The sequence below is a fragment of the Leuciscus leuciscus genome (genome assembly GCF_965113295.1).
Source record: "Leuciscus leuciscus genome assembly, chromosome: 19".
Taxonomy (NCBI): domain Eukaryota; kingdom Metazoa; phylum Chordata; class Actinopteri; order Cypriniformes; family Leuciscidae; genus Leuciscus; species Leuciscus leuciscus.
This window is the reverse complement of record NC_138743.1, coordinates 13,245,722-13,258,121: the sequence shown is the minus strand read 5'-3', so window position 1 is coordinate 13,258,121 and position 12,400 is coordinate 13,245,722. Positions and strand designations below refer to the sequence as shown.

The 12,400-nt window shown below is 37.1% G+C and overlaps 1 protein-coding gene across 1 annotated transcript; it reads right to left on the bottom strand.

Annotated features, from left to right (window-relative positions):
- Positions 1-461: 461 nt before the first annotated feature.
- On the bottom strand, positions 462-10,986 carry slc25a24 (solute carrier family 25 member 24). Its single transcript, XM_082147365.1, has 10 exons — positions 10,572-10,986; positions 9,341-9,467; positions 8,954-9,041; positions 8,076-8,187; positions 5,964-6,122; positions 5,113-5,265; positions 4,412-4,519; positions 4,045-4,212; positions 1,593-1,743; positions 462-1,511 (listed from the first exon to the last, which is right to left on the bottom strand). The coding sequence occupies exons 1-10, from the start codon at positions 10,752-10,754 to the stop codon at positions 1,330-1,332; spliced, it is 1,431 nt and encodes a 476-aa protein (XP_082003491.1). The 5' UTR covers positions 10,755-10,986; the 3' UTR covers positions 462-1,329.
- Positions 10,987-12,400: the final 1,414 nt, after the last annotated feature.

The window sequence follows — 12,400 nt, the reverse complement described above, 5'->3', positions numbered from 1 at the left end:
TAGGTTGCAGCAGTTGCTGCTGAGCAACCAATAGGCGCGCGAGCCGCTCTGCCTAGGTCTGCTTATGCAGCAATGCGTTTTAAACTAATGCAAAATTAAGGATAATTTTTTTTGGGCTTCAGTATTCTCGAGAAAAGGGTTTTTCCCGTAGCGTAAGCTAGCTTACGCAACACGAGAGTACTCTCGTAAGAGAACCATGCAGTTGATGGACCCCATTAACTTCTACTGAATTTTTTTTCCCCATACTATGGAAGTCAGTGGGGCCTGAGCCTTTTTGGTTGCCCATATTCTTCGAAATATCTTATTTTGTGTTCAGCAGAAGGAAAAAATGGACAGAATTTTCAGTTTTGGGTGAACTATCATTTTAACATAAAATTCTTTACTGTCACTTTTAATTAAATTAATGGTTTCTTGCAAAAAAAAAAAAAAAATTCTTCAAATGTGCAATAAAACACAACAAATTGTATTAAAATACAACCTTTAATGTAAACAAGGGTTTCAAAAATAACCAAACGTTGGGGATAAAAGGCAAGTTAAAATAATTTTTCCAATGTAGAGTTGAGATGGAAAGGGATCCACACAGCACAATCGAACAATGAATGATATAAGGCACATTTAGCTCTTTTATGTGGGTTCCCATTTTGGATTGTTTCTCTGGTCCTTGTTTTACTGTGGATATTTTGCATTTTTCACAGAATATACAGAAAAATTACTGACTGCAGTGTATAAAGACTTGAATACGGCCCAACCTAATTCACTTAAAAAATTGTACTCTGTATAATAAGGTATAATTACTTTATACTAAAAGGCTGTCTGTCTGTCTATCTATCTATCTATGTATAATAAGGTATAATTACTTTATACTAAAAGGCTGTCTATCTATCTATGTATAATAAGGTATAATTACTTTATACTAAAAGGCTGTCTATCTATCTATCTATCTATCTATCTATCTATCTATCGTAAAACAGAGACTGATACTGTATAGCATTATAGTGCACTGGCTCACAATGGCTTCAGTGTTCTGGTCAGATATTACATGACCACAACATGGTCACATGATAAAAGCATATAAATGGAAATTATTATCAGAATATTTCAGAAATTTATTAACTACACATAGGTACATTTATATTTCAGTGTAAACATTAATTAGGTTGGGCCCCAACCTCAAGGCAAGACACCATCATGGCTTTTTCCAGAGTTGATATTTTAAACACTTTGGTTACTGAACAAAACATTTTTTCCCATCATGGAGGGTGTTTTTAAAGAGAGGTGGTTAAAAGTTGTGCGTGTAAAACATGCAAGACTCTGTCATCCGAAAATTCATCATTTCGAGATGCCTAATCCAGACCTCATATACTCATACACCACATAGCTGATGCTGACAGCTGGGATCACTTTCATGAAGTTGGGCAAGATCCCACGGTACAGCCCGAAAAAGCCCTCGTTCTCCATGATCTTCTTCACTAACTTGGACATGGACACCTGCTCTGATCCCTCCATTGAAGCTGGGAAGAATAAAAGGAAATGTTAGGCAAATCACAGTGCAAAAGCATAGATGAGGTGTGTATTCTGGCCTGAGTATTTACCTTGGGCCTGCATGCGTGTGCGGACCAGAGCAAGAGGGTAACTGGCCAACTGGCCGCATGTGCTGGAAATGGTCCCACAACCGAGAAGAACCAGCACTCCTGGGTTAGCAGTGTCTTTAGCATAGCGAGACAACCAGGCGTTCTTCAGGGTCTGTAGAAATAGAACGAATAAAATGATACATTTATTCATATTTTGCATTAAAATGAATGTCATCAAGTAAGAAGATAGCACAGACACACGAGTCCCATATTGCGGAATTGGTATTTAAAGGTCGAAGCAGGCTAGTTTTAGCAGCTCAACAGGTCAAATTAGCATGAGAGCACAATTCCAAAAATGTATGTCTTTTAGTAAATCCTGACAGTAGTTTTTTTTTTTCATCGAAAGAGTACCAATTATATTTTTAGTACCCATTTATTAATACAATAAACCTGTCTAAATATTATATTTGTGCACTTCAGATAAAGTAAAAAAGCCGACTTACCTAGCCGACTATATTTATGAGAACTAAATACACAAAAATGCAAACATCTGCCGCATTTATAAGTAGGTCACAAACCAGAAAAACTTGAAAATGTCTAGAGGTGTAACACTTAAGCTAAAAATACATATTCTGCATAGCTGCATATTCAGGAACTGGGTTTATAGTCTAACAATATAATCTCTTGAGCAGTGGTTCCCTGGTCCTGGAGAACCCTTAACACTGAACACATTAGTCCACTCATTTAGTTGACTAGAGAGAGGGAGTGAATGAAAACGATTGCATGAATTCAGACACTGAGTGCGCTGAAAGGGCTGCCGCTTTTGCAGTTTGTGCTTGCAGTTTAATAATCATTTGTAAATACATCAGTTGTACACTAGTTTTTGCGGTGCATTGTGGGATTGAACGAGTCCACTTGATAACGTCCACTATGGTTTCGGATACCTCTATAAAAGGCTGGGCTCTCAAATAATGCCCTATTTAAGGGTATAGGGGGCGATTTCGGACACGGCCCTGGTCACGTCATACGTTTTCTCTAATTGAATAGCTATCTGATCGTGAAATGACCAGGTGTAAATGCCCTCCTAAATACTTTCAAGACGGATTTAAATTCGTTCACTCAAACCACTTAAGGAGGTTGTGTGAGACACATTCCAGACGAAACTGGACAAGTGTAAATGCATCTGGTTATTGAAACCACATATGTAAATTTTACACCTCCCAAAATGGTCAAAAATAAACCTGAGAGCTCGTCATAGGTTATATAATGGGTTATAGTCAGATGTAACAGGGCTACTGCAACACGCATCGCCTCATATGAGTAGCTGAGTATCTCTTCAGCAAGCCGACATTTGAAACTGAACGTTTGGTGTCGCAGACGCTCATCACACAATCATCTTCATTAAAAGTAATGAGACAAAATGATCTGACCAGTGCTGATGCTGCTCTCTCCTACTGCAGTCTTTGATCCTGAGATTAAAGTTGCTCTAAGCAATGTCACGCGTTTTTTAGGCCAAAATATTTTTTGGCACATACAGCAAACATCTCCTCACTATCCGCTAGCTGCCTGTCCCCAGAACACACTGTAAAAAAACGCGATCTCTGTAGACAGCCCAGATTCCACAAACGGCAAGAAAAACAAACTGGCCCAGCCTGGACCACGAAACATAACAAACAGTGTTCCAGCCAATAAACGACAATAATGATTTGGGGGTGGGGGTGGGGGTTGGGAGGTTAGTGCGCGTGCACATGAAGGGGGGTGTGGGGAGTGGAGGAGAGAAGCATGAAGAGGGAAGTTAGCTAGAGGAGAGATATCCTATACAACGACAACGACTAACGTTAAAAATTTATATTCATGAGAATTTTGATATGGCCGACACACGACCAAAGAGACGACGTTCCGATGAACAAATAACAAAGAAGGAGGAAAAGGAGAAGGAACGCGCAAAGTCCCGAATTTACATCGGAAAAGCGTTCAAAAGGTGGCGAGAACTCCGCCGGCAGAAGGGCTTCCAATCCGAAATTCAGGTGGCTCTGTTTTTGCTGGACAGGTGGGTAAATCCAGTTTTTCTAAATGGTTCATGACTGTTTCAGGAAATACGGAAGGGAGGGGGAGGGGACTGGATGAGGAGGAGAGAGGGTCGAGCTAGCCTCCGTTTTGTTTGACAATACTTTGAACGTCAACAAGAAGTGACTTCACCCAACATCGCTTAGAGCACCTTTAAATAGTTGGCGTGAACTCCGTTAAATTTGCATATAGCATGTTAATTGAAGACCGGATTCATATTAGTTTTGTGGAGGCACATTTATGGGGCCAAGTGTAAATGGAACAGTTTTAATAAATCAGATAGCTATCCGATCAGTTAAAACACATGAAGTGACCAGGTGTAAATAGGCCCTGGAGGTATTCCAGGACCAGGATTGGGAACCACTGATCTTGAGGTATTTCACAGTGTTTCAGAGTTTGTCCTCACCTCATACACTGCTAAATCTATTCCAGCATACGGAATAATTCCAATGATGTTGGGCACATAGCCTTTATAAAAGGCCTTCACACCCTCCTTCTTCATAATCTTCTTAGCGCAGTCAAACATTCCAGAATACTGTCCGGTCTTCCTCAGAGTAAGTCTGGTCTTCAATACCTACAATTTAAAAGAGTTAAAACATTAATAATCATTTACCTTAAGGTGGGCACCATGTGTCATTATTGCCAGTGAGCACAGTTCATTTTAAATGGTCAATATTGAAGCCACAATATATATATAGACATCTTTATAAGTCTTCACTTTCTTCAAAGAACATCATATAGAAAAAACCATTTCCATGGGTCTCATTTCTCACCTCCATTGGGTAGATGGCCGTTTGAGCGGTCGCGCCGGCCAGGGATCCAGCAATGAACCTCTCATGTGACTGGACTTTCCCACCATCTCTGGCCAGCAGCCTCTTGTACTGTCAAAGCACAACACAAAACACATTATGCAAGACTGATTTAACTGATGTGAAAGCTCATCCAAGCAAAACTGAGATGGGTTTAAAACAATCGGTTCTCTTTTCATTAGGTAAAGGAAAAGCGATCTTCTCCATTGCAATTATCGTCTGTCCTCCTCACCGGATTACCAGTCCAGGGTTTTGTGAATGACTGCTGTTAAAATAGCTCTCACTGACACGCTGCTTGTGTAAGACACTTAAGCAATGTCACGTGAGTATATGACTATCGTAATCACAGCCGTGTTGATATACAGTAAAACAGTTCTATAATCTACAAGTTAATTTTGAGGAACTGACATTTCCGCGCACAATATTGGCTAGTTATTTTGCTTATTCTAGCTTCACCAAGAAAAAGTATATCACAAAGACAAAAAACAAAGATTGTGGCAAAGAAAAATGCAAAAGTGGAAGTGGTTTTCAGTGTTTGTGGGTTTCTTGGCAATCTTGGTTTCTCAGTGTGACATTGGGCAATCACACCATCTCTAAACCAACAGATATATTCCCTGAGCATCTGTCTAGAGTATTATTTGTTCATTTAGAGGGTGTTTTCTCACCTGCTCATACGCCATGAACTTGATTGAAGTTTCTGGAGCGATTTTTATGACGTTGACTCCATTACCCCTCCACAGAGAGGCCACGCCCCCTTCTTTAATCATCTTCTTGAATCCGCCCAACAGACTGATTTTGTTGGTTTTCGAGGAATGAACCTATGAAAAGTATAGATTTAATGACTCGTTACACCATTCAATTAAATAATAAGTTAATTACATGAAATGTATTCATTCAGCAGTAGACTGGTGTTATTTTACTATTATTTATATACTATAGTATTTTTTTATTAATACAACTATAATATTTTTTAATTAACTGAAAATAAAAAAAATAAAAGCTTTCATTTTAGTTTTAGTTTAAGCTTTAGCCATTTTTTTTAACTACTTAGCTGCAATTTATTTTTATTCCAATTAAATCTCAATATTCCTTTCAAGTAAATATTGTTAATTACATTAAATATATTGTGATATTCATCAGCCAATTCAAATATTAGTTGATCATTAATTTTATTATCTCACAGAATTGTATTTCTCAAGTAAATTTCTCACTGACATGCTGCTTGTGCAAGACACCTGTCACAAAAACATTATAATCATGTTGTGTTGATATTCAGTAAAACAGTTCTATAATCTACTAGTTATAATATTGAGTAATTGACATTTCACATACAATATGGCCAGATTATTGAATATCTATTCTCTGAAAAACTATTTTTTTATTGCCTCTCAGAATTTTATTTCTCAAGTAAAAGTATCTTGTTTTATGGATGTGTACATATTTTTTACTAGAAATAATATTGATAAGGAAAACTATGTTGAAGTGCAAATTTGGTTTTAGAAAATCTGAACTGCACCTGCATGAAGACTTTCATTCTGTCCAGGGGGGCGGTTCCTGTTCGAGAGATCGCCCCTGCCACGGCCCCGGAAACAAGCTGCCTCCACCAGACGCCAGTGGTCTTCTCCTCCTCAGTGAACTCATCTGGAATGCTTAGACTGTCACCTATATCCAACACCTAGCACACAATAGAGGTAAAGTTAGTTCCTAACCAGCTATCCTGCAGAGTAACTAACCAAACCATACTGAATCCTATACTGACTTAAAAAATAGTGTTGGATTGAAATATGAAAACAATATCATGTTACTGTTTTGTGACTGTAATCTATAATCTACAGTAATATGCAAAGAATATGAAAATAGGCAGACATCAGGGATGCAATATAACAGTTTATGTGTGAAAGCTGCAGTGTTAAGCAGAATGTACATGGGCCGCTTTACTGGACCAACTCTGACCTTAAACCTTTCACACTGCACAGCTACTGACTCCCTGAAGATTTATCGTTCATAAGAGACAAGTGTCAAAATAAAGCTCAAAGGGGTTATCAGTTCTTAAGTTACACTGAAGGGGGTTGAATTGTATAATGTTACATTTCTACTATTCACACATCTAATTTGCACCTAATTCATAACACATATCCCATCCAACCTGTACTTAATTACAACCCAGCTCCTAATCCAAGTTAGTGTAATTAATTATCAGTTATGTAAGTAATTATCAGTACTGCATCACAGACTTTATTAAAGGCAACACTAACATTATCTTTATTAAAGGGTTAGTTCACCCAAAAATAAAAGTTATGTCATCATTTACTCACCCTTATGTCATTCCAAACTTGTAAGACTTTATTTTTTTCTACAGAACAAAGGAAGATATTTTGAAGATAACAGTTGTGGTTCCCCTTTACTTTCTATTGTATTTTTTGTCCATTTAATGAAAGTAAATGGGAACTGAAACTGTTTGGTTACCGACATCTTTCAAAATATCATCTTTTACGTTCCACAGAAGAAATACAATCATAAAGGTTTGGAATAGTAAAGTAAATAAATGACACATTTTTGAATAAATGACTAATACAACCTTCATATATTTTTTGTAAACTATGCCATTTTGAATCGGAAATTAAGCTATTTGGAAACAAAATATACCACAATATATTCACATTCATATCTTTATGTCAAAATATGGAGGATACAGCTCAGTGGGCCAAAGCTGCTTTGGCCTCTATGAAATAATGCGGATCAGAGGACCTACCATATCTACATCCATCACATATATAGCTTCTTCATCCTCAAAATCAAAGATGAGCCATTTCCCCTTGTGCTCCTGCAGCAAAGCCATGCTGAACCTCTGCTGCCAGCTCATTTGATACCAGCCGTAGATGCTAACAACTACAACAAAGATCTATTGGTTCACCTGCTCTTCTCACAATGTTACAGTACCGGTTCACGCATCAACATCACTGCACTTCCATCAGTCCAGCAGTCAGATGACGAGCACATCCAGGGATAATCCCAGTACAGGACAGTCTTAAATTAGCTTCGCTGCAATTGGCTGTAACGACTCTCCCTAAACCTGCACTGCTCAAAAATCTGTGTGATTCACACGCTTATTTTAAATCTTAAAACTTAAGTATTTTAGATAGAAATAACCAGAAACATTGTATTATTTTAATTTTTTTAATGGAAAAAAAAGGTTAATTAATCAGTAGTAATTATAATTAGCTTTATTTAAAAACAATATAAGTCTGTGGTATGTCCTCATTTATATAGTAAACGTGTGTGTGCAAGAGTTGTCTTAAACATTAGTATTAGTGTGACTTTTGTTAACATTTGACACTTAATCAGATAAGAGACTCCTTATCCTTCCTGCTCTCAACACTTTTCCCATGATTTCCCAATCCTGCCCACTCACAGAGGGATATAAATGGCTGGCCAAGCTGATTAAAGGGCTACCTAGCTGTGTGCCTGACTAGACAACTGAAAGGCTGTCTGACCAGTCAATGACATGTGACTGTTTGACTAAACAAAGCCAGGCCGTCACATTTAGTGTTCTTCCTAATAACTGATCAAATCAGATGGTAATGGATGAATGTGATATGCAATATCTGAGTTCTTTTGTGGAACTTACAGTGGAGTGTTTCCAGTAGCGTATGATTTCCTGAAGGTTATCTGCTGGGTTGAAGAGAAAATGATCCCTCCATTCATTCCAATCCAGAGACATAGTTCCATCCACATCAATACTGGAGAACAAAGGTCAAATGAGAGAAGACAAGTAGGTCTGGAGAACAATGTTCTATGTGATAAAGTTCCCATAGAGCTTAATGGGTGAATCAATTGAAATTGTCAATGAAATAAGAAAGGTCTTATTTCAGCATATACATCCATATTACATACATACATACGTATATATGAACATATACTACTTTTTTTTTAATCACAAAAAAAACAAAGCCTATTTTTTGTGAGATTGTTATATTTGCATGTTTTTTTCATAATATGAAAATTATTGTCTTTTAATTATATAGGGACTAGGGCAATATAGGGACTTTTTGTCCCCTTTCAAACCATTACTAATCTTTTTTTCCTGCATGATAATCAAACTCTGTCTTTCTCTGCAGTACTTTTATCAGCGAACTAACTAGACTGAGCATGAGCATTTCACAAGCAAAGACTTAACACCAGCATATTGTGGAGTTCCCTAATCACTGACAACACAAACCAGTTGCAAAGACTTACATACATTTTACATAAAGGCCTGTTCACAACAAGTTAACACTATCACATTATCACTACATTAAAGCAAGTAAAATAAAATACACAAATCAGGTGTGTAATATTTAGCATTAAACTGAGAGGAATCTTTATTGTCCAGTGATTTTTAGTCTATATTGCTATAAATTAAGTCTTGGATGAATTTTGATTATGTGCGAACTGACATTTCATCTAAATTTTTGTTTCACTTTTTCATTTAGTTTTTGGTGAGAATAGGCCTTAAGAGTAGCCTACCTGTGGAGGATCTTCTCTGCATCTTGATCTGTCAAGTTTATGCCAATGTCTTTAAGTGACTGCTGAATCTCTTTGGCATCAATGCGACCTGCATACGCAAATAATGTTGTTAATTAATGTTTATTTTGTGATCAACAAAAGCAGAATGTACAATGACAAGTTTTCAATTTGACTCTAAGTCAGATCTTCAGAATACACACTGTTTCAAAGCAGCTTTACAGTCATACTGTTAAGTCTATAATGCCTTAATATAGAGTGGTTTTAAGGCTAGGCAATATGGCAATATATAATTATGGTATAGGTGATCACATTAATCTAATGGTCCAAAAGTGCTTCAAAATTAGTCCTCAAAGGAGAGCAAAAACATACAGTATACTTTAAACTTACCATCCTCATTTTTATCCAGACTCTTGAAGGTCAATCTGAGTTTTTTCTCATGTTCCTTCAGATACTTTGAAAACTCCACAAAGTCCAGCCCCTCATCCTTATCAGTGTCTCCAGAGGCAACAATTTTCTGTAAGAGAAAAACATAACATGAGGTTCCTAAAAATGTCAATCACTGAGTACAAGAAACTCTGTACTGTATCTGTAACAAAATATACAATACAAACATTATTTACACATTGTAAAGATTCTGTTAAAGATATAAATTCATCGGAAACAATAATTTCTCAACTTTGTACAAGATAAAACATTGCACATTTACCTCATTTTCATATTCAAACACTGCCACCCAGTGTTGTCATTTAGGTGCAATTATAAACTTCTACACACTTCAGTGTGACGCAGAAATGTTACCTACATTTCTGCGTTATACTTAAGTGTGTAGAAGTTGATCATTTGAATACAAATCATATGAGCAATAAATGATCACTCAAAACAGGATAACTATTATAAACCCCATTTAAGTGACCTGATGAGTTTGCTGGAATACTGCTCTGTCTTGGAACTTTGATACAGTGAGTCTCATTTGCTTAGGCAAGGTGGGGTTATATCAGCTGTCTCAGATGTTAGGAATGTCAAGGGATAGTGGAATGTGGGTTATAAATGAGCAGTATAGGAGTGTCTTTACCCACCCTTTTGCTTTAAGTGCATTTCATTGCAAATTACAGGAAATGGCATAACCTATGTGACTGGAAAACCCTATTTGAAAGGAATTCCTATTTGGTGGATGTTGAGGCAAAAAGCTATTATCTTCTATTCCCTGTAGTCAAAGTTTGGTGACTACTTCAATGTGCAATAAACGTAAAAAGCATGAGTATATTATTTACTCCGATCTCTGAATAGTATCAAATGTTAAGAGGAGAAGATGAGGAGGATATGGGTTGGCAGACTTGGCACTAAATGCATCATTTCTTGTAACTACTACTACTACTACTACTACTATTAGCATTTTCTAATAATGTTTCGGCTAAGAAGCATGTTTTATTTATTTGCATTTTTACATCAAACAAAATGGTGGATTTTTCTTAGTAGTAAATTTCCCTAGCAGGCGAACAATATGCTAAACAGCCTGTCAACGTGGTTTATGTGGTTTATGTTGCACCCAATACGCAGAGCTATTAAAACAAAAGTGAGTCAACCACAGAAATGCAGAGAGCCAGTGAACTGGAATTACCTGCGCTTCTCCTTTGCCCATAGAGAAGCCCATAGCAGCCAGGCCCGTCTTGAGCTCAGAAACATCCACTTTCCCATCTTTATTAACATCCAACTTCTCAAACAACTCCGCGAAACTTTTCGCGTTGTCCTCCTCCAAACAATGCGACTCGGTGAACACGAATTTCCTTATAAGCTGAAACATGATGAACTGCGATATGTGTACAGTTTTAATATTTTTTTCCGGACGGGATCCAAAGATTGCAGGGAAACTGCGGAAGAACAACAGATGTTGCTTGGCACTGTAGAAAACACACCCTCCCTTAACGTCTTGCCCACTATGTCAGACTATCGTAGTCATTCTTTTATTGCCACTATCTCTTGAAACTCTCAACGCTGCCTTTATTATTAATATGTAGGCGTTTCAGACTGAGCTGGGCTAAGAAGGAGGGACTAGAATTACTGGGGGTTATTTCCCTACGGTGCCTTCTCATTTTAGACGGACACACCCAAATGTACACAAGCTCAAGCCAGCCAGCTGAAGGGTTTTTTTTTCTTTCCATTTGACTCACTGTGTCAAGAATTACTTAACAGAGGCTGCATTTAGTAATTCATGCTCAACTTCCCATTTTTCATAGCACTATAGGCTATAATACATCCTATACACATACATCCGATAGATAGATAGATAGATAGATAGATAGATAGATAGATAGATGTTCCCAACATTTTTTACTCCGAATCAATACTGCATTTAAGCATTAAGGATCCCTCTTATTCACACAAACACACAAAAAAAAAACATTTGTATTCTAGTGTTATTACTTTTCAACTCCATGTTATTATTTTTTACTTGACTATTTTGTTGCAATACCAAACAAGACCACATGGAGATGCCAAAGGACTGAATATAGCTATCCATTCTGAATTATTAAACAACAAAATACAACTGAAAAATAAAAACATTCTGAATGTGTGGAAACTCGATGTCATCAATGAACGAACTCTGATAGAACAAGCAATCGTGTCTATGTTTGGAGCCATAAACACCACACGGATCCTCACAAACTTCTCTAAAACACGCTTCTTCGGCAATTTTAACAACTACGTGAATATATTGAACTGTGTTCATGCAGAAATATGATGTTAAAGTGATCAGTGAGCCGAGAGCGCACATACACAGTTTGTTTGCGCAGCATCAGTAATAACGGACTCGCGCGTGACTAATATACGATATGTGTATGTCACTGTAATCGTCTTTACCTTCATTACAATCATCATCAATCAAAGCTTTATTAGTGACACTGGTTTTCTTTATCCAACTGAGAGATGTAGTTTGCGTATCCTTAATTCATGAAGCGCTTGATGTTTTGAGCCGCCGTTCAGTCAGTATTTCACACAGCGCGATGAGAAGCGGTTTGGGCTTTTCCGCAACGATCACGGAATTTCGAGAGATGTGGTGCTTTGTTTTAATTTATTTTTTATACATTTAATTTATATATATATATTTTTTATTCTACGTATTAATCATACAAATTAATTAATTATATTTAAATTATTTTGAGTTATCTCGCGGGCCCCCTGGAGGATCACTGAGGCCCCCTAGTGGGCCGTGGCCAACAAGTTGAAAACCACTGAGATAGATAGATAGATAGATAGATAGATAGATAGATAGATAGATAGATAGATAGATAGATAGATAGATAGATAGATAGATAGATAGATAGATAGATAGATAGATAGATAGATAGATAGATAGATAGAATGTGCAATGCATAATCAGTTTAGTGTTGCACAGCTGCAGAATCAAATCCCTAGATCAGCCTAAATATAGCAAGTTACTGCTGTGGT

Coding starts and splice junctions, on each gene's coding strand:
- slc25a24 (XM_082147365.1), bottom strand. CDS start 10,754: ATGTTTCAGCTTATAAGGAAATTCGTGTTCACCGAGTCGCATTGTTTG. Junction 4,520..5,112: donor AGTTCATGGCGTATGAGCAG/GTGAGAAAACAC, acceptor GTGCTTTGACAG/TACAAGAGGCTGCTGGCCAG. Junction 1,512..1,592: donor CACACGCATGCAGGCCCAAG/GTAAATACTCAG, acceptor TATTCTTCCCAG/CTTCAATGGAGGGATCAGAG.